The sequence below is a fragment of the Lepisosteus oculatus genome, chromosome 27 (assembly GCF_040954835.1).
Source record: "Lepisosteus oculatus isolate fLepOcu1 chromosome 27, fLepOcu1.hap2, whole genome shotgun sequence".
Classification (NCBI taxonomy): domain Eukaryota; kingdom Metazoa; phylum Chordata; class Actinopteri; order Semionotiformes; family Lepisosteidae; genus Lepisosteus; species Lepisosteus oculatus.
The window spans coordinates 6,089,095-6,110,987 of NC_090722.1; the positions used below are offsets into that span (position 1 = coordinate 6,089,095).

Here is a 21,893-nt window from a genome sequence, read left to right on the forward strand (position 1 = left end):
CTGTTCTCTGCGCTGAGTGGCTCTCTCTCGGAGATGACCACTGTCCTCTGCACTGAGTGGCTCTCTCTTGGAGATGACCACTGTCCTCTGCACTGAGTGGCTCTCTCTTGGAGATGACCACTGTCCTCTGCACTGAGTGGTTCTCTTTCGGAGATGACCATTGTCCTCTGCACTGAGTAGCTCCCTCTCAGAGATGACCACTGTCCTCTGCACTGAGTAGCTCCCTCTCAGAGATGACCATTGTCCTCTGCACTGAGTGGCTCTCTCTCGGAGATGACCACTGTCCTCTGCACTGAGTGGCTCTCTCTCGGAGATGACCACTGTCCTCTGCACTGAGTGGCTCTCTCTCGGAGATGACCACTGTCCTCTGCACTGAGTAGCTCCCTCTCGGAGATGACCATTGTCCTCTGCACTGAGTGGCTCTCTCTCGGAGATGACCACTGTCCTCTGCACTGAGTAGCTCCCTCTCGGAGATGACCACTGTCCTCTGCACTGAGTAGCTCCCTCTCGGAGATGACCACTGTCCTCTGCACTGAGTAGCTCCCTCTCAGAGATGACCATTGTCCTCTGCACTGAGTGGCTCTCTCTCGGAGATGACCACTGTCCTCTGCACTGAGTGGCTCTCTCTCGGAGATGACCACTGTCCTCTGCACTGAGTGGCTCTCTCTCGGAGATGACCACTGTCCTCTGCACTGAGTGGCTCCCTCTCAGAGATGACCATTGTCCTCTGCACTGAGTGGCTCTCTCTCGGAGATGACCACTGTCCTCTGCACTGAGTGGCTCTCTCTCGGAGATGACCACTGTCCTCTGCACTGAGTGGCTCTCTCTCGGAGATGACCACTGTCCTCTGCACTGAGTGGCTCTCTCTCGGAGATGACCGCTGTTCTCTGCGCTGAGCGTTGGACACTCTCCTCCTTGAAGAACAAGCAGTTGCCTTTTCATCTCAGACGCCGGACTGGGGCTGAGCTGTCAATCTCTCCCCCCAGCTCCTTCCTGTAGCTCTGAGAGAGTCGGGTTCGATCAGTGTGTGAATGAGGACAGCAGTGGCCTGTGGTCTGGGCTGTGTGTGTGAGTGAGTGTGCGTGTGGCACGTTTGTTTACTGGAGTGTCACACACACATACACACATGCACAGGTACCCTGACACTGCGCACACAGGTACACTGAGACACTTAACACACACTGGCACACCAGGAGTCTGATCTGCCTCTCTGATCTAGCTCATCTACTCATTATTGAAAATCTTGCTAGATGCTGGACAGCATCTCCCTCCGGTGGCCACACTTGTAACTGCAGGGCTTCAGATTTGACTGTTTCTTCAGACGCTTTCCAAGGTGTGTAAAGGGGGCCGCCGGGGTCCCCGAGTGTGTCAGCCGGTATGGGCGCTCACTGTGAGTGCATGTTTGGGCTGTAGGATCTGGAAGTCGCAGGTTCGAGCTCGGCGGCACATCACTGGCGCACAGTGACTGCTCAAGTGGGGACTGGCGCCTCACGGTGGCGTCGGTGACAAGGTGGGGGGTTGTGGGTCGAGTGCAGCAGGCCTCTCCCAGCTCACAGCGCCCCCTGCAGCCTGGGGGTGGCGTCGGCCAGGGACGCGCCTCTGCTCCAGCTGGAGCCCGAGTCGCGGGGGTGGGCGGGGTCGTATCCCAGGGGGGTGTGGCAGCTGGCGGTTCCCGGTCCCGGACTGTCCGCCCCCCCTGAAGCTTCTCCCTCTTCTCTCTCCGCCTGCGAGCAGCCCAGATCGAGGTCATTCCCTGCAAGATCTGCGGCGACAAGTCGTCGGGGGTCCACTATGGGGTCATCACCTGCGAGGGCTGCAAGGTGGGTAACCCCAGCTTTATAGAGCGCCTTTCCTGGCACAGCACCCCCTGGGGGACACGGGCGTTCGCGGTGCATGAAACACACCTGTGGAAGCGAGTGATGAGACAGGAGGGGCGAAAGCGATGACGGATTCGTCTGGGAGCTCGTCCGCAGTTTGGGGGGAAACGGGGGGCCTCCCAGGGCCCAGAGCCTGGGATTGGGAACAGAAGGAGGGCCCGGAGTCTGAGGAGCGCGACCGACCCCTTGGCGGCGAGGGGAGTTGGCAGGACAGTGCCAGGGTAGTCGCTGACTGTCCTGACCGCCCCTTGCACAGAGAGTCTGATCTCCTTCCACGTGGGTGTTGAGTTAGACTGCCCGGATTCCAGAGCGGTGATACTAAGGCTTCTGTCACTGCCACAGCTCTTAACCTGCTCACTGTATGTTTTACTTTATATATATTTATTTTCTTTCTCATCATAGCGGTGTGGCTGTTATTTGTTAATGGATCCGTGCTGTGTGTTGTGTTGTGTTGTGTCTCGTACCTGATTGCAAAGCTAATTTCCCACGTGGGAAGTCAGTGCAGGGCAGCAGTGTGACAGCGGGACTTCACTAGTCCCAGAATCCTTCACTACCCAGAATGCCGCTCGCGCGCACGTGAGCTGGGCTGGCGGTAGTGAGCCGTGAGCTGTGAGCAGCGGGAAGAGGTGACGTCGGAGTCCCGCCGCCGTGAAGCTGGGTTTCAGGGGAGGGAGACGAGCTCCCCTGACAGCCACAGGGGGGCGCAGTGGAGCCAGGGTCGGTGCCGCCACTCGTGGCTAAAATGCACCAGACAGGATCGTGCCGTGCAGGAGCCTCCTCCCCGTCTCCCTGGAGCAGGCAGGCGCGTGACCCCTCGCTCTCCTGTCTCCCCCAGGGCTTCTTCCGGCGCAGCCAGCAGGCCAGCGTGACGTACTCCTGCTCGCGGCAGAAGAACTGCCTGATCGACCGGGCCAGCCGGAACCGCTGCCAGCACTGCCGGCTGCAGAAGTGTGTGGCACAGGGCATGAGTCGCGACGGTGAGGGGGGCGGGGCCCGGGGGCAGAGGGAGAGAGAGGGGGACAGAGGGGGTCAGGGGGAGAGACGAGGGGGACAGAGGGGGTCAGGGGGAGAGACGAAGGACAGAGGGAGAGAGGAGGGTGGCAGAGGGAGAGAGAGGGGGACAGAGGGGGTCAGGGGGAGAGACGAAGGACAGAGGGAGAGAGGAGGGTGGCAGAGGGAGAGAGAGGGGGACAGAGGGGGTCAGGGGGGGACAGAGGGAGAGAGAGGGGGACAGAGGGAGACAGAGGGGGTCAGGGGGAGAGACGAGGGGGACAGAGGGAGAGAGAGGGGGACAGAGGGGGTCAGGGGGAGAGAGGAGGGGGACAGAGGGAGAGGAGGGGGTCAGAGGTGGAGAGAGGGAGAGAGGAGGGGGTCAGAGGTGGAGAGAGGGAGAGAGGGAGAGAGGAGGGGGTCAGAGGTGGAGAGAGGGAGAGAGGGAGAGAGGAGGAGGTCAGAGGTGGACAGAGGGAGAGAGGGAGAGAGGAGGGGGTCAGAGGTGGAGAGGAGGGGGACAGAGGAGGGGGATGGGGGGGAGGAGAGGAGGGAACGGAAAGGGAGGAGGGAGGGGAGAAAGAAGGGAGGTGAGCAGTCCTTCACAACATTAGAAAGCCACCAGGATCTGACCGAAGTAACTCTGAGTTGTCCTGTCTTGTGACAGCTGTGAAGTTTGGCCGCATGTCTAAGCGGCAGAGGGACTCCCTCTTCGCCGAGGTGGAGCGACACAGGCAGCAGCAGCAGAAGCTCCAGCACAGCCCCGGGGAGGCCGAGCCCGCCATGCCATACCCCAGCAAGGAGCTCCGCGAGGGGCAGCCCCGGCTAGGCGAGTCCCAGGCTTCGGCCTACGTGGCCTTCAAGGGAGACAGGGACCGCGACAGCTCGGCCTACGCGCCCGAGGGGCTCACCTGCCTGGCCTGCTCCCAGAGCGAAGTTAAAGCTGCCGTTTCCACAGGCCCGGCCTACAAATGCCACACCGCACCTCCAGTGTCCGGCTCGCAGGCGCGGGGCGAGGGCCGGAGCAGGACAGAGGGGAAAGGTAGGGGAGCAGCACGTCCGCCCATGCCCACACCTGATCCCTGGAGCTGGGTGGACTTCCAGGGAGGGCCTGTAACCTCCACTCGGTCTAATTAGGGAGCTCTGATTGGCTGAAGGGCCTGCATTCGCCACTCTGTGTAATTAGAGAACTCTTGACTGGCTGGACTTTCTGTTGTCTTCATTCAGTTTAATTCGGGAACTTTGATTGTCCAAATGCCCTGTAGTCTTCATGCCATTTAACTGGGGAGGTCCTGTTGTCTTCTCTCAATTCAGTTGGGAAGCTCTGATTGGCCGAACAGCCTGTAGCCTTCACTGAATTTAAGTGGGAGGCTGTGATTGGCTCTTACTGGCCGAACAGCCTGTAGTCTTCACTGAATTTAAGTGGGAGGTTATGATTGGCCAAACAGCCTGTTGTCTTGTCCTGCCACAGTGGAACGGTACGTGCCCCCGGACAGCCGCCAGCCCTCCCCGGACCAGTCCGGCCTGGGGCTGAGAGAGGGGCACAAGGGACTGACTGCGGATTACGTCAGCTCGGTGGACTTCTACAGCACCTTCCTCAGCACGCTGGAGCCCCCCTCTTCCTCACTGCTGCAGATAGGTAAGGCAGGGATTAGCGCAGTGAGTAGAGGCGCCCTCTGCCTGCAGGGCAGGCTGTACCCTCCCCGTTTGGAGCGGTAGTGCAGCCCAGCCAGACCCGACAGATTGAGCGAAGCCTCATCAATCTGCCAAGGCTCGATCAGGCGATCTCTGATGTTCGTGGACTGTGGCTGCGGGTTGAAATTCCTGCAGCCTCATGCAGGAGATCGAGGCTTGCTGGAGGGTGGGCCAGGCTCGGTCCTGGGTCCCGAGAGGCATGGCGAACAGGGACTCGCTTGTCTCGTCTTGAGTAGAGCAGACAAAAGACAGAGCCTTCTCTTGTTTGCAAAAGAGTGAGACCTTTAATGTGCACGTTGTTGAGTGGATCTGTGTGTCCTAGTGTGCTGTTGTGCGCTCGCACAGGGAAACCTGCGACTGGGACTGACATCTCTATGCTTGTTGTTGTTGTGTGTCATTGCATCATTGCGTGTCATTGTGTGCTGTTGTGCAGATGAGCTGTGCGCCAGCATTGTGCGTTCGCACAGGGAGACCTGCCAGTACCGTGTGGAGGATCTGCAGGCCCTGCGCTACAAGGTCTTCAGCGGGGAGGAGGTGCTGGCCTACCAGAGGAAGGTGAGGCCAGTGAGCGCGATCGTCCTGAGTAACGGCTCCGTCCGCGGAGGTCACTGTCCCTCGGGCACTGGGGGCTCCGAGAGAGACACACAGGGACTAACAGCCCCATGTCCTTTTCTCCCTTTCTGTTCCTCTAACCTCTCTGTCCTCCTGTGCCCCTGTCCCTGTCTTTCCCTTGTCCCTCTTTGCCCACCTGTCCTTTTTTGTCCCCTCTCTGTGCCTGTCTGTCCCCCTGTCCCTCTCTGTCCCCTGTCTCTCTCTGTTCCTGTCTGTCCCCCTGTCCCTCTCTGTGCCCCTGTCCCTCTCTGTCCCTGTCTGTCCCCCTGTCCCTCTCTGTCCCCTGTCTCTCTCTGTTCCTGTCTGTGCCCCTGTCCCTGTCTGTCCCCGTCTGTCCCTGTCTGTCCAGTTGGTGGAGGAGATGTGGGAGCGCTGTGCTTGCCAGCTGACTGATGCCATTCAGTACGTGGTGGAGTTCGCCAAGCGTGTGGATGGCTTCCTGGACCTCTGCCAGAACGACCAGATCGTGCTGCTGAAAGCAGGTGAGCGAGGGAGTCGGTCAGACCGACCCGCCCGTCCCGTATTGGACCGGTACCGCTGTGTGCTGCACAGAGCTGTCCACACCCCCCCTCACCCTCCCTCTCTGCCGCCCAGGCTCCATGGAGGTGGTTCTGATCCGGATGAGCCGGGTGTTTAATCCAGAGAACAGCACCGTGTTCTTCGAAGGGAAGTACGCTGGGAGTGAAGTCTTCAAGTCGCTGGGTGAGATACACACTGATACACACACACACAACTTACACACACACACTGACACCCTGATACACACACTGATACCCACACACACTGACACACTGACACACACACTGATACCCACACACACTGACACACTGACACACACACTGATACCCACACACACACTGACACACTGACACACACACTGATACCCACACACACACTGACACACACACTGACACACACACTGATACCCACACACACACTGACACACACACTGATACACACACACACAACTTACACACACACACTGACACCCTGATACACACACTGATACACAGACACACACTGACACACTGACACCCTGATACACACACTGATACCCACACACACACTGACACACTGACACACACACTGATACCCACACACACACTGACACACTGACACCCTGATACACACACTGATACCCACACACACACTGACACACTGACACACACACACACTGATACACAGACTGAGCAACAGTCTGAAATGCTGACACACTGACTGGCCGACACACAGACTGACACACTGACTGACAGACACACCGACTCACAAATTCAGACACAAATCTCAAATTCCAGGCCTGCAGACACAAGAGCATCAGTGTTCACTCTGTCCACCTCTGCCTCTCTCTCCAGGCTGCAGTGACCTGATCCTGGCCATCTTCGATTTCGCCCACAGCCTGTGCGTACTGCACCTCAGCGAACAGGAGGTGGCGCTCTTCACCGCTCTGGTGCTCATCAACCCAGGTGTGCATGACAGAAACAAGCACCACACGCACCCTGTCCTCTCTCGCCCCGTCTCTCCTCACTGTCTCTCTCTCTCGCTGCCAGAGCGGCCCTGGCTGCAGGAGCCAGCCCAGGTGGAGAGGCTGCGCGGGCGAGTGGAGCTGGCCTTCACCCACACCCTGCAGAGGAGCCAGCACCCGGGCCTGCTGAACAAGGTGAGAGGGGTCAGGGGCTGGAGGAGAGAGAGGGGGACAGGGGGAGAGGAGGAGAGAGAGAGAGAGAGGGGGACAGGGGAGAGGAGAGAGAGAGAGGGTTCAGAGGGACGGGAGGAGAGAGAGGGGGACAAGGGGAGAGGAGGAGAGAGAGGGGGACAGGGGGAGAGGAGAGAGAGAGAGGGTTCAGAGGGACGGGAGGAGAGAGAGGGGGACAAGGGGAGAGGAGGAGAGAGAGGGGGACAGGGGGAGAGGAGAGAGAGAGAGGGTTCAGAGGGACGGGAGGAGAGAGAGGGGGACAGGGGGAGAGGAGAGAGAGAGAGGGGTCAGAGGGACGGGAGGAGAGAGAGGGGGACAGGGGGAGAGGAGGAGAGAGAGGGGGACAGGGGGAGAGGAGAGAGAGGGGTCAGGGGGACGGGAGGAGAGAGAGGGGGACAGGGGGAGAGGAGGAGAGAGAGGGGGGGACAAGGGGAGAGGAGAGAGGGGGACAGGGAGGGAGGAGAAAGAGAGAGAGGGACAGGGGGAGAGGAGAGAGAGGGGTCAGGGGGACGGGAGGAGAGAGAGGGGGACAGGGGAAGAGGAGGAGAGAGAGGGGGACAAGGGGAGAGGAGGAGAGAGGGGGACAGGGGGAGAGGAGGAGGAGAGAGAGGGGGACAGGGGGAGAGGAGGAGAGAGAGGGGAACGGGAGGAGACGAGAGAGGAGAGAGAGGGGGACAGGGGGAGAGGAGGAGGAGCGAGAGGGGGTCGGGGGGACAGGAGGAGAGAGAGGAGGGATGGGGGGGACGGGAGGAGAGAGAGGGGGGACTGGAGGAGAGAGGAGAGAGGGACAGGGGGAGAAAGGAGCAGGAGCAGAGAGGTGTGAGGCAGGAAGAGGGAAAGTGAGATGGAGGGGTGTAGGTGGGAAGGAGAGGAGGACAGAGGAAGAGGGGGGAGGGAGGACAGCGAGGAGAGAGGCAGTGCTGGGGGTGCAGGAGCATAGAGACGCTATACTGGGACACTCCTGCCCTGTCCATAAAATATCAGTGTGCTGACCACGTCCCTGGGTGTCATTCCCAGCTCTACCAGAAGATGGCGGTGCTGAAGTCCCTGTGCTCTCTCCACATGGAGAAGCTGCGCTCCTTCCGCCAGTTGTACCCCCTCATCGTCCACTCCCTGTTCCCCCCTCTTTACAAAGAGCTCTTCACCTCTGACAGTGAGCCCCCGCTGGCCAGGGAGTGAACTGCGCCCTCCGCTGCATACACTGATACCTGTCTGTCCTGTAAATTCTTTTATTCTTGACATTAAGATGAAAGCATTTAAAATATATATATATATTCTTTTATGAGTCTGGGGAATAGCTATTGTATATTTTAGATAAATATCTGAGTAATTATTGTTTTTTTAAATACTTTTTGTAGGGGAAACAGTGCTGATTATAATTTAAACAATACAATGTGTTTGAATGGTGATTTGTATCTGTCACAGGGCTCTGCTGCAAACCAGCTGTAACAGGAAAATGTATGAATTTGGGAATCTGGTGAAATAAGGAGTATGTGTGTGCTGGAGGGTATCTGTGTGTGTCAATTGTGTGACTGTGAGTGTGTCTGCATTCAGTTGTGTGAGTGTGAGAATGTATACATGTGTCTAATTGTGTGGTCGAAAGAGAGTGTGTGTATGTGTTCACAGTTGTGAGTGTGTGTATGTGTGTACAGCTGTGAGTGCGAGTGTGTGTCTAATTGTCTCAGTTTGAGAGTGTGTCCAATTGTGTGAGTACGTGTGTGTGTCCAATTGTGTGAGTGTGTGTCTGTGTGTCCAATTGTGTGAGTGTGTGTATGCCTGTACAGCTGTGTGAGTGGGAGAGTATGTGTGTCTGTGTGTGCAGTTGTGGAAGTGACAGAGTGTGTCTTTGTGTCTGTGCAGGAAGTTCCCCGGCCCGTGTGCTGGTGTGTGATAGGAGTGTGGCTGAGAGAAATTGCTCCTTTGCTTTTAAGCTTTAAAGTAGAGCTACATGAGGAAGATGAGCAGGAAGATGTACTGTAGCTTGTTTTTCTGGCTGTGGGTCAAGATCTGTAAATGTGTTTGTCTCCATTGTTTTGATTCCCTTATTTTAACTCTTGAATTGTCATTATTTGTAATCACTGTCAATGATAATTGTTACAATAAAATGTGAAAAGTGATTAAGCTTTGCAGTGGTGCCGTGGTTCACATATGAAATGGCGTTTTCCTGTGTGCTACCCATGACATTTGCATGTCGCTCTGCATCACATTTCTGTTCTTTGCATGTCTCTGTGCTCCTCACATGTGGAGTAGCATGTTCCGGTGCCTGACACGTGGGATCTTTGCCTGGCTCTGTGCACTGCACATGTCACAATCACGGTTGTGGTCAAGACAGTTATAAGCTGTTGCGTGAGGTAGGTCAGTCTTGACTTCTGCACAACACAGTCCAGAGTGTCACTGCGGCTCTGCACTGAGAGCTAACAGCTGCTCTCGTGCCTGGTAGACAAAAGAATCAGACTTCGTTTATAAACAAGTGATTCATGTTTAGCAGTGGGTGGTTCCTGGTTATTAGCGTTAATTTGGATTTAATTGTTGTTCTCTCTCCTTCATTTCTGTCTCTCTCTCTTTTTCCTCTTCCCTCTGTTCCTCTCCTTCTGTCTCCCTCTTCCTCTGCCTGTCTCACTCCCTCTGTCACTCTCCCACTGCTGTCTCACTCCCTCCCTGCCTGTCTCACTCCCTCTGTCACTCTCCCACTGCTGTCTCACTCCCTCCCTGCCTGTCTAACTCCCTCTGTCACTCTCCCACTGCTGTCTCACTCCCTCTGCCTGTCTCTCTCCCTTTCTGTGCTTCCTTTTAAATTATAATTGGTCAGGGAAGGCCTGACCTGCGTCAAGCCTGTCCCTCCCCTCTCTCCTCTCTCTCCCCTCTCTCCTTTCTCCTCTCTCTTCTCCCTGAGCCTCTCCCTCCTCTCTCTTCTCCCTGAGCCTCTCCCTCCTCTCTCCTCTCCCTCGCCTATTTTCCACTGACGTCTGATGGCCAGTTCTCAGGAATTTGCTCTCTGGTGGGGATTTGTTCAGCTTTCTGTGTAATATTGGGAAAAAAAGCCAAGTTAGACATCATCCAACACAGATAAGAGCCAGAGATCTGGTATTGCATGTGTGGATGACAAACGCATACACACTGACAGAGAAAAACACAGGCACACAAACACTGACAGAGACATACAGACATACAAACACATTTACACACAGACACACACTGACACGGAAACGCACACTTACACACTGACAGAGACACTGACATGCAGACACACACACAGGGAGACAGAGATACTTGCTCTCTGACACACATCCAGAGAATCACACACACTCCTTTGGCTGTGTAGCCTGGAAAATATAAATTATACAGATTCTGGATGGAAGAGATTGTTTCATGCTCATGCATTGCGAGATATTTTCTGGAAGGTCTCAGGGGAGATCATGCAATGTTCTTCCTGGAACAGACGTCCGTGGCTGAGCTGGCATGTCAGTATCGTGCTTTTTCCCAGAGTGCTGCCATTAGGAAGACTGGCCCTCCAGATCCGCACAGATGACCTGGATACTGGCGCAGCACAGCTGCTGCAGAGGAATTTCTGCAGAATTCAGAATCGGGCAGACCCCTGGCAGAGGACATTGCACACTCATAACTCAGAGCAGAGCCACACGCACACAGGAGAGCCGCCACATGTAGATACAAAATAGGAATCACTGAGCTTGAAGAGGCTCATCTGGTGACTGGGGCCACAGTAAAAAGGCAAACAAAATGTCAGGATTTGCTCTGTACTGTGCTTTTACCCTGATCTCACTGGGCTGCCCTGCACTGTACTGTGCTTTTACCCTGATCTCACTGGGCTGCACTGCACTGGACTGTGCTTTTACCCTGATCTCACTGGACTTTATTGCACTGTACTGTGCTTTTACCCTGATCTCACTGGGCTTACTGCACTGTATTGAGCTCTTACCCTGATCTCACTGGGCTTTACTGCACTGTACTGTGCTTTTACCCTGATCTCACTGGGCTTTACTGCTCTGTACTGTGTTTTTACCCTGATCTAACTGGGCTGTACTGCACTGTACTGTGCTTTTACCCTGATCTCACTGGGCTGTACTGCTCTGTACCGTGCTTTTACCCTGATCTCACTGGGCTGTACTGCGCTGTACTGTGCTTTTACCCTGATCTCACTGGGCTTTACTGCACAGTACTGTGCTCTAACCCTGATCTCACTGGGCTTTACTGCACTGTATTGAGCTCTTACCCTGATCTCACTGGGCTTTACTGCTCTGTACTGTGTTTTTACCCTGATCTAACTGGGCTGTACTGCACTGTACTGTGCTTTTACTCTGATCTCACTGGGCTGTACTGCGCTGTACTGTGCTTTTACCCTGATCTCACTGGGCTTTACTGCACAGTACTGTGCTCTAACCCTGATCTCACTGGGCTTTACTGCACTGTACTGTGTTTTTACCCTGATCTCACCGAGCTTTACTGCACTGTACTGTGCTCTTACCCTGATCTCACTGGACTTTATTGCACTGTACTGTGCTCTTACCCTGATCTCACTGGGCTGTAGTGTAAATACTATAATTTCTTAAATATTTTATCCAAAGTGACTCACTATACAGGGTTAGCATTAAAAATGATATATATAAGTTATAACCTTTTCATACACTTCGATCATATAATCGAAGTTTGCCAGGCAGTTCCGTGAAAAGTTTGGAGTCTCTCTCCAACCGCGTGGGAGTCCGGATTCCGGAGCCCACGCGTGTCAAAAAGCGTGGCTGGGAAGGGAGCCCCGGGGCAGAAGTGACGGTCGCTGACGGGAGCAGGAGGACCCCGCCGGCGATGACTCAGTGTCAGGAGTCTCCCCTGCGCGCTGCCTCCCTGTGAGCCGCGAGAGGCGGAGAGCGAGCAGCCCGAGCTCACGCGCGCCTGTTTGTTTTCCTGCTCGAGCCGCGGCAGCAGAACTTCGCTCCCAGCTGCGTCCGCGCCAGCACTGCGCACTTTCCTCCCGCGACAGGACACCACCACTCCGCAGAGGGAAGAAAGTACGACGTTCTTGTTGTGTTTTTGGTTCCAGGGACAGAAAACCGGACAGAGTTCGGGCTCGGCTCGGCTCCGGTACCGACAGAAGGAGCGAGCGGTAGACTGCTCTCGGCTTGACCATGCGGGCTGCTGCTGTTCTGCTCTGCTGGGCGTTCGCCTCGCTGATTCGCAGCGGAGAGTCGCAGCAAGGTAAGTGCCCCGCTCCTGCCCGCCTGCCCGGCTCCGTGCGGGGTTAACCCGCTCGAGCCCGTCTCGTGCTGTCAGGAGGCTCCCGAGACTCGGGGACGCCCAGCGCGCGCCTGCGGGCAAATTACGCCTTTGCCGAACTGCATTCCAGAGAGGGCGAGCACGGTAACACACAGTACACATACACTACACCCTCACACACATAAACAATCCTGCACCCTCACACGCAGTACAAATACACTACACCCTCACACACATAAACAATCCTGCACCCTCACACGCAGTACAAATACACTCCAGCCTGGCACACAGTACACATACACTACACCCTCACACACATAAACAATACTGCACCCTCACTCACAGTACAAATAAACTACACACTCACAGTAAACAATACTGCACCCCTAACACACAGTACAAATATACTACACTCTCACACACAGTAAACAATACTGCACCTCACACACAGTACAAATATACTACACTCTCTCACACAGTAAACAATACTATACTCTCACACACTGTAAACAAAACTGCACCCTCACACACAGTACAAATATACTACATTCAGTAAACAATACTGCACCCTCACACGCAGTACAAATATACTACACTCACACACACAGTAAACAATACTACACCCTCACACAGTACAAATACTGCACACACAAACACATACTATAGTACAAAAACTACACCCTCGCACAGAGTACAAATGCATATACAGTACATGAGATTGTATATGCATATACAATCATGAGATATGAGATAACTCAGGATTGTTTTCTTTGATGGCAGCAATGTGCTTGCGTAAAAAGCAGATGCCATCTGGTTTCAAAAAAATAATCATTTCATTCTGAAGTTGCTGTTTTGGTCAGAATGTTTTCTCAGATGTTGTTTCCACACTGACAATCATGTTCATGAACACATGCATTCATGGTTATGTAATATTGTTTATACTCTAGTGCACAATAACATACTGTGGTAAACTGTGTGGTAAATACTGTAATAAACTACCGTACAACAGTGGTAAACTGTGGTTTATACTATAATGCACTATAACACACTCTGGTAAATTGTAGTTTATACTGTAGTACACTATAATACCACGGTAAACTGTGGTATATACTGTTATACACTATAACACATTGTAGTAAACTATGGTATATAGTAGCTGTGTGTACACTGAAGGACAGTGACACAACACTTCTTTTTTCCAGTATGTCAGGATAAAACAGTCAATAACCTGTAAAGCCCAGTGAGATCAGGGTAAGAGCACAGTACAGTGCAGTACAGCCCAGTGATATCAGGGTAAAAGCACAGTACAGTGCAGTACAGCCCAGTGAGATCAGGGTAAAAGCACAGTACAGTGCAGGAAAGCCCAGTGAGATCAGGGTAAAAGCACAGTACAGTGCAGGAAAGCCCAGTGAGATCAGGGTAAAAACACAGTACAGTGCAGGAAAGCCCAGTGAGATCAGGGTAAAAACACAGTACAGTGCAGTAAAGCCCAGTGAGATCAGGGTAAAAGCACAGTACAGTGCAGTACAGCCCAGTGAGATCAGGGTAAAAGCACAGTACAGTGCAGTAAAGCCCTGTGAGATCAGGGTAAAAGCACAGTACAGTGCAGTACAGCCCAGTGAGATCAGGGTAAAAGCACAGTACAGTGCAGGAAAGCCCAGTGAGATCAGGGTAAAAGCACAGTACAGTGCAGTAAAGCCCAGTGAGATCAGGGTAAAAGCACAGTACAGTGCAGTACAGCCCAGTGAGATCAGGGTAAAAGCACAGTACAGTGCAGTAAAGCCCTGTGAGATCAGGGTAAAAGCACAGTACAGTGCAGTACAGCTCAGTGAGATCAGGGTAAAAGCACAGTACAGTGCAGTAAAGCCCAGTGTGATCAGGGTAAAAGCACAGTACAGTGCAGGAATGCCCAGTGAGATCAGGGTAGAAGCACAGTACAGTGCAGGAAAGAAAAACAATATGCATGTTGTTGGAAACCATGGCAACATAAAATAAGTCAATTTTAATCCATCCATTTTAATGGCATAGTTACCTCCTGATATAACCATTTTACCAAATGGGCTTGACTGGCAAATGACTGAATTTCTTCTCATTTAAACGCTATGTGCTCTACCGGCTGAAGAGCACATGGTCAGTTGGATATAAGGTCCAGTGACGAGGCTGTCTGTGTGTTTAGGGGTGCCTCAGTTTGACCCTGATATTACCCAGAGGGAGGTGACCTTGTGGGAATGGGAAGGTACTATTGTGTTGTCCAATATTTGGCTTTTTATATTTTCTTTTCAAATGGTTTATACACCCGCCAGCAGCAGTACACCTCATCACACACCTGAGAGCAGGGCTACCCCTGATCACACACCTGAGAGCAGGGCTACCCCAGATCACACACCTGAGAGCAGGGCTACCCCAGATCACACACCTGAGAGCAGGGCTCCCCTGATCACACACCTGAGAGCAGGGCTCCCCTGATCACACACCTGAGAGCAGGGCTACCCCAGATCACACACCTGAGAGCAGGGCTACCCCTGATTACACACCTGAGAGCAGAGCTACCCCTGATTACACACCTGAGAGCAGAGCTACCCCTGATTACACACCTGAGAGCAGAGCTACCCCTGATCACACACCTGAGAGCAGGGCTACACCTCATCACACACCTGAGAGCAGGGCTACCCCAGATTACACACCTGAGAGCAGGGCTACCCCAGATCAAACACCTGAGAGCAGGGCTACCCCAGATCAAACACCTGAGAGCAGGGCTACCCCTGATTACACACCTGAGAGCAGGGCTACACCTCATCACACACCTGAGAGCAGGGCTACCCCAGATTACACACCTGAGAGCAGGGCTACCCCAGATTACACACCTGAGAGCAGGGCTACCCCTGATCACACACCTGAGAGCAGAGCTACACCAGATTACACACCTGAAAGCAGGGCTACCCCTGATTACACACCTGAGAGCAGGGCTACACCTCATCACACACCTGAGAGCAGGGCTACCCCTGATTACACACCTGAGAGCAGGGCTACACCTGATTACACACCTGAGAGCAGGGCTACACCTCATCACACACCTGAGAGCAGGGCTACCCCTGATCACACACCTGAGAGCAGAGCTACACCTCATCACACACCTGAGAGCAGGGCTACCCCTGATCACACACCTGAGAGCAGGGCTACACTTCATCACACACCTGAGAGCAGGGCTACACCTGATTACACACCTGAGAGCAGGGCTACACCTGATTACACACATGAGAGCAGAGCTACACCAGATTACACACCTGAGAGCAGGGCTACACCTCATCACACACCTGAGAGCAGAGCTACACCTGATTACACACCTGAGGGCAGGGGGCAGACCTGTCAAGTGCTGGATTACTAACACCTTTACTGTTGTGCTCAGATCTCTCCGACTATGACCCGGATGTGACCCAGAAGGAAGTGCCCTTTGACCTCACAGAAGTGCAGAATGTCAGACTCCGGGGTGCGTATGTCCTGTGTAGGGGGGCAGCAGCAGATCACAGGGTAGGAGGCTGGCTGAGGTGGCTGCCTACAGCGCCCCCTCTGGCTGGCTGTGGGGGAGCGGCCTGGGCGAGGGGGTTCATGTCCTCTCGGCGCACTCCTGCAGCCAGCGTCGGGGGGGCCGGAGGCAGGTGACCTCAGAACATTCCCTGTTGAGTGAGAGCCAGCAGTGTTTCCTTTGCCCAGGTGGAGACGGTGTGCTGTTGCAGAGGGAGTCAGAGCTGGTCCCGTCCTTTTCGAAAGTGTCAGGTATGGATCTGCTGCCGCTACTGATGACAGAATTACAGTGGGAAGCAGCAGCTGCCTTCTGGAAGGCCCTGAACCTCCTGTCACTTGCTCCCTCTGCTCCTGTCCCTGTCCGGTTCTCCCCCAGTCCCCGTGTTCTCTCCTCGCGCTTCCCGGGAGCCCCAGGTCCCCTTCCCCCCGGCACAGCCCCTCACCGACAACCTCCTCAACATCTGTCGCTACGGAGACCAGCGGCCCCGCTACCCTCCCGACTCCCTGCCCCACACGGGCTTCAGCCACCTGCGTCGCTACGGCGACACCATCAACCGCCTGGAATCCTGGTACCAAGTCTGCTGCCACGGCGACAGAGCGGTGAAGCTGTGCTGCGCACAACAGGCTGTAATTATCACCTTCTCTCTCCCTCTGTCCACTCTCCCTCTGAGTGTCCACTGTCCTCTCCCTCTGTCCACTGTCCTCTTTCTCCCTCTGTCCACTCTCCCTCTGAGTGTCCACTGTCCTCTCCCTCTGTCCACTGTCCTCTTTCTCCCTCTGTCCACTCTCTCTTTGAGTATCCACTGTCCTCTCCCTCTGTCCACTGTCCTCTTTCTCCCTCTGTCCACTCTCTCTTTGAGTATCCACTGTCCTCTCTCTCTGTCTACTCTGTCTTTGAGTATCCACTGTCCTCTCCCTCTGTCCACTGTCCTCCTTCTCCCTCTGTCCACTCTCTCTCTGAGTGTCCACTGTCCACTTTCTCCCTTTGTCCACTGTCCTCTTTCTCCCTCTGTCCACTCTCTCTTTGAATATCCACTGTCCTCTCTCTTTCTGTCTACGAGTATCCACTGTCCTTTCCCTCTGTCCACTGTCCTCCTTCTCCCTCTGTCCACTCTCTCTCTGAGTGTCCACTGTCCACTTTCTCCCTTTGTCCACTGTCCTCTTTCTCCCTCTGTCCACTCTCTGTCTGCCCATTGTCTGCTCTCCCTGTCTCCATTGTCTCAGATTGTCGACTGTCCTCTCTCCCCATGTCCACTCTGTCCCTCACTCTGCAGTGGCGTGAGTCTCTGTCTCAGTTCTGCGAGGAGGAGTTCTCCATCAAGACCCGACACCACCACTGCTGCCGCCAGGAAGGGGGTGCCCGGTGGGACTGTTTTGCACGAGACGCCCCCAATCCCACCTACCTGCCCCCCGCGGGGCCGGAGGTCACTCACAGGACCCCTGTGCACGACCCCGAAATCCCGGGCTTCACCTTTGACCCCCTCGCCTGCTCAAGGTAAAGACAAGGCGAGAGTGTGCGTGTGCGTGTGGAAACAGCAGGGGGCGCCGTTCACCCTCGTATCTGCGCTGTCCCCCTCTTCCAGCTCGCTCCCCGCCTTGGCGGCCGCGGTCCCGGAGCCCCGGGCCTTCACGGAGGCCCAGGGAGGCGCCCTCGGCTTCCCCCCCGGCCGCCCCTCCGCCGCCAACATCGGCCTGGCCTGCCGCCTGCGCAAGTTCCGGCTCACGGCCTGGTCCCAGTGCCCGCTCGGCGCCGCGCCCGGCCGCCTGGACCGCCGCCTGGAGGCCCTGCGGCAGCTGGAGGCGGCGCTCAAGCCCTGCTGCAAGGGCAAGAGGGACCTGGTGGAGTGCGCCGACAAGAAGGTACGGCCCAGGGTTGTCAGTTCGGGGGTACTGCAGGAGCCGGGCAGGGTAGGGGGGTCACCTTCGGGAAAGAAAGGGGTTTGCTCACCCCGCAGGGTGTGCCGGGTCCGGTCCTGATCCTTTACTGGAACCCGAACAGCTGCTGCACTGCCATGAGGCCGGGGAGAGATGCCCACTGACGCACAGTATCCCAGGATCCTCCAGCCCAGAGCCCGGGGCTGCACGCTGCTCTCCCGGGCTGAGCAGGGCCTCGTTCTGGTAGGGGTTCTGGCCTCTGGCAGCCAGTGAAAGGCTGTAGAGTCCCAGTGGATCCCCCCTCTCTCTCCCCCCCCAGTGGAGAAAGGCGATGGACGACTTCTGTGAGCAGGAGCTGCAGGTGAAGGACACTCCGTTCCGCTGCTGCCTGATGAAAGGGCAGAGACGGCACCGCTGCTTCGCCGACGACGCCCCCTACCCAGCCTACGACCACGAGATCACGCAGCTCAACCTGGCCGCCGTCAGCCCCGCCGCCGTGGAGGCCATCTGCAGGCAGCACAAGCTGATGTCCAGAAAGTGAGCGCAGCCCCCCGTCCTGATCGGCCAGAGCAGGAGACACACAGGGGCCCCCAGTCCTGAGCAGGAGACATACAGGGGTCCCCCGTCCTGATCGGCCAGAGCAGGAGACACACAGGGTCCCCCAGTCCTGAGCAGGAGACATACAGGGGTCCCCGTCCTGATCGGCCAGAGCAGGAGACATACAGGGGTCCCCCAGTCCTGAGCAGGAGACATACAGGGGTCCCCCGTCCTGATTGGCCAGAGCAGGAGACACACAGGGGCCCCCAGTCCTGAGCAGGAGACATACAGGGGTCCCCCAGTCCTGAGCAGGAGACATACAGGGGTCCCCGTCCTAATCCAACAGAGCAGGAGACACACAGGGTCCCCCAGTCCTGAGCAGGAGACATACAGGGGGTCCCCCAGTCCTGAGCAGGAGACACACAGGGGCTCCCAGTCCTGAGCAGGAGACCTGCAGCGGACCCCCGTCCTGATCAGCTAGAGCAGGAGACCTGCAGCGGACCCCAGTCCTGATCAGCTAGAGCAGGAGACCTGCGGCGGACCCCAGTCCTGATCAGCTAGAGCAGGAGACCTGCAGCGGACCCCCGTCCTGATCAGCTAGAGCAGGGGACCCCAGTTCTGATCCACGGGGAGGGAGAGCAGCGTATGTCAGAAGGTGTTTGTTCCAGCTCAGCTTGTACTGGTGTATTCTGGGCCTGAGCTGGGGAGGAGCACCTGCACCGGAACTGGGACGCGTGCAGTCCGAGCTCTCTGTAGCCTGTGGGCGTGGTAACTGTGTGTGTTTTTACAGGATCCCGTTGCCCCACCTGCTGGAGAGGCTGAAGACTCGGTGCTGCTCCCAGTCAGTGGCCGACAGAACCGCCTGCGCTCAAAAAGAGGTCAGTGGTCATTTTAATTGATCAAATTAAGATCAGATCACTTTATTGGCCATATCCAATTTCTTGTATCAGGAATTTGTCTTTTCGCAGACCCCAGCTTGCTCTCCATGAGACACACAGACAGGGAGAGAAGCTGGGGGTCAGAGCGCAGGGTCAGCCATTGATACGGCACCCCTGGAGCAGCTGGGGTGAAGGGCCTTGCTCAGGGGCCTAATGGAGTAGGATTGGACACGGGATTTGAACGGGGAACCTTCCAGCCACAGGCGCAGATCCTGAGCCACAGAGCCACCACTTCGCCCAAATCAGCTGGGCTGGAGGGTGGGCAGTGCTCAGCTTTCCACCTCAAAGTGGCCCCGGTGGCCTTGTACCAAACAGCAGAAGGGACTACTTTGCATGAAGGGTGGTGGGAGTGTGGAACAGGCTGTCCAGCCATGCTCTTGAAGCCGATACCCTGGCTTCTTTCCAGAAGCATCTGGCTGAGATCCACCCGTCTGTGGCAATGAACCGAAAGATCTAAGAGCGGTGCTATGGTTGCAGGTTCGAGTGCTGCCCGTGTTGCTGTGCGCAAAGAAGATAGAGAGCTGGAGCGACAAGCGGAGCTGCTGCAAAATGCCATCCCAGAAACGGGCGAGCTGCATCTACGGCACGAAGCTGGAGGCGGTCACCATAGCAACTGCCTCCCTGGACGACAAGAAGTGCCCTGCCTTCTGAGCTGTGGGGGGAGGGAGGGAGGGGGGGGGTGCTGCTGGATTCATCAGGTCTCTGGGTAACGACATGCATGACACCCGCACTGCGTCACGCGCCTTTCCGATCACCGCACGCGGACTCCTGCGCCAGCAGACGCACACAGCATCGCCGGGCTGAAGCCGAGGGGCTGCCTGCCCACTGAGGGTCCGGAACAGCAGAGCTGGAGTCCAGCACAGCGCTGTCAGCGTCCGTCTGCTCGCACGGTCTTTCATCTCTAAAAGTCCTTTATCTCTATTCTATGTCTATGGGGGCGGCCAAAGGCCAGGACAGAAAAAACAAAGACAAACGATGAATTGCAGTTCTGTCTACATTAACACTCTCCTGTACACCATACCCACTGACAGAACACAGATCTGTGCACAGTGACACTCTCCTGTACACCATACCCACTGACAGAACAGAGATCTGTGCACAGTGACACTCTCCTGTACACCATACCCACTGACAGAACAGAGATCTGTGCACAGTGACACTCTCCTGTACACCATACCCACTGACAGAACACAGATCTGTGCACAGTGACACTCTCCTGTACACCATATCCACTGACAGAACACAGATCTGTGCACAGTGACACTCTCCTGTACACCATACCCACTGACAGAACAGAGATCTGTGCACAGTGACACTCTCCTGTACACCATACCCACTGACAGAACACAGATCTGTGCACAGTGACACTCTCCTGTACACCATACCCACTGACAGAACACAGATCTGTGCACAGTGACACTCTCCTGTACACCATACCCACTGACAGAACACAGATCTGTGCACAGTGACACTCTCCTGTACACCATACCCACTGACAGAACACAGATCTGTGCACAGTGACACTCTCCTGTACACCATACCCACTGACAGAACAGAGATCTGTGCACAGTGACACTCTCCTGTACACCATACCCACTGACAGAACACAGATCTGTGCACAGTGACACTCTCCTGTACACCATACCCACTGACAGAACAGAGATCTGTGCACAGTGACACTCTCCTGTACACCATACCCACTGACAGAACACAGATCTGTGCACAGTGACACTCTCCTGTACACCATACCCACTGACAGATTTGCCCTGCACACTCTCCTATACATCCTGGGGTTATTCCACTAACAGAAATTTACACTTTCTGTAAAGTGCACTTGCATACTGTGGTATTATTTAATTATTAATAGCTGTAGGTTTTTGCCCCCACAGAGTATATATCAATGGCAGAGATATATATATTTTGCACTAATATCTTATATTCACCGTGTACTCTCACTGATAAGACAATAAAACCCTTGTATTTAAATCACGTTTTCAAGCTTATTGAATAAGAGCCAATCCCCCCCCCCCCCAATGTGTATTTCCACTTCTCTCCACAAGGTGGCAGAGCTGCTCCAGGTGAATCCTGTGCTCACTGTGGCAGGTACTGGTGTCTAACCAAGCAGACACCCAGCAGGTGTTTATTGTTCAGAACTGATTTTCCTAGGTGGTTGTACTGATAATGACGCCCAGCTTCCATGCTTGGGCAGTTCCAGTCCGGTCTGTGCTTGTCAAACAATGGCACGCCACTGGTCACTCTTCGCCAGCACTGTGGGTGGGCTCGTGTCAGACCAGGGTGCGCAGGATGGGGACCACGGTTTATCACACCACAGTGCCCCCTTGTGGATGAAAGGGGGAATCCTATTCAGTACTGTAAAAGGATTCATGTCAGCACAGGCTGGCTGGGATTGATGTAGGGACTCGCTGCAGCTGCCTCACACTGCACTGAGCCTCTATACACACACTGTAGCTGCCTCTCACTGCACTGAGCCTCTAAACACACACTGAGGCTGCCTCACACTGCACTGCGCCTCTATACACACACACTGCAATGAGCCTCTATACACACACTGAGGCTGCCTCACACTGCACTGTGCCTCTATACACACACACTGAGGCTGCCTCACACTGCACTGAGCCTCTATACACACAGGCTTGTCTGTGTCCTGAGAACGTGTTGTACACACAGACGTCAGTGGAAACACATCCCAGTGACCCAGCATGGAATTCTCCGCTGGGCTGCTGGTGAGAAACAGCACCTCTGTATCTCCACCCAGCCAACCGCTATCTTCAGGAAACACAGCTTCAGGAGAGCAGCTGTCAGATAAGAACTCGCTAAGGGTAATTTATTTAGTTGTGGTCTTTCTAGTTCTCCTTTCTTTTTACTGGATGCTTTCCTTTTAGAAAAATATTTTTAGAACTGCAGGCC

The 21,893-nt window shown here is 55.0% G+C and overlaps 2 protein-coding genes across 6 annotated transcripts in view; both read left to right on the top strand.

The window, feature by feature from the left end:
- rorc (RAR-related orphan receptor C) overlaps positions 1-8,984 on the top strand; it is a 38,904-nt gene extending 29,920 nt beyond the window's left edge. For 3 of the 4 annotated variants that reach the window (XM_069185065.1, XM_069185064.1, XM_069185066.1), the window contains 5 exons: positions 1,735-1,820; positions 2,713-2,854; positions 3,535-3,909; positions 4,339-4,506; positions 4,996-5,650. In XM_069185065.1, coding sequence (XP_069041166.1) covers positions 1,735-1,820; positions 2,713-2,854; positions 3,535-3,909; positions 4,339-4,506; positions 4,996-5,567 — 1,343 coding nt within the window. In that variant the 3' untranslated portion in view covers positions 5,568-5,650. Of the gene's footprint in view, positions 1-1,734; positions 1,821-2,712; positions 2,855-3,534; positions 3,910-4,338; positions 4,507-4,995; positions 5,657-5,768; positions 5,877-6,526; positions 6,638-6,721; positions 6,832-7,884 lie in introns of those variants that run through there. The other variant, XM_069185067.1, reaches the window with a different exon arrangement.
- A 2,656-nt stretch (positions 8,985-11,640) lies between these two features.
- ecm1a (extracellular matrix protein 1a) lies at positions 11,641-20,951 on the top strand. 2 transcript variants are annotated; one of them, XM_069184953.1, is made up of 10 exons: positions 11,641-12,075; positions 14,270-14,329; positions 15,500-15,580; positions 15,805-15,867; positions 15,992-16,242; positions 16,890-17,110; positions 17,199-17,475; positions 17,810-18,027; positions 18,818-18,905; positions 19,443-20,951. In XM_069184953.1, exons 1-10 carry the CDS (start codon positions 12,006-12,008, stop codon positions 19,614-19,616), a joined length of 1,503 nt encoding a protein of 500 aa, XP_069041054.1. In that variant the 5' UTR covers positions 11,641-12,005; the 3' UTR covers positions 19,617-20,951. The 2 variants fall into 2 exon arrangements, with proteins under 2 accessions (XP_069041054.1, XP_069041055.1); XM_069184954.1 differs by lacking the exon at positions 14,270-14,329.
- The last annotated feature ends 942 nt before the right edge of the window (positions 20,952-21,893 follow it).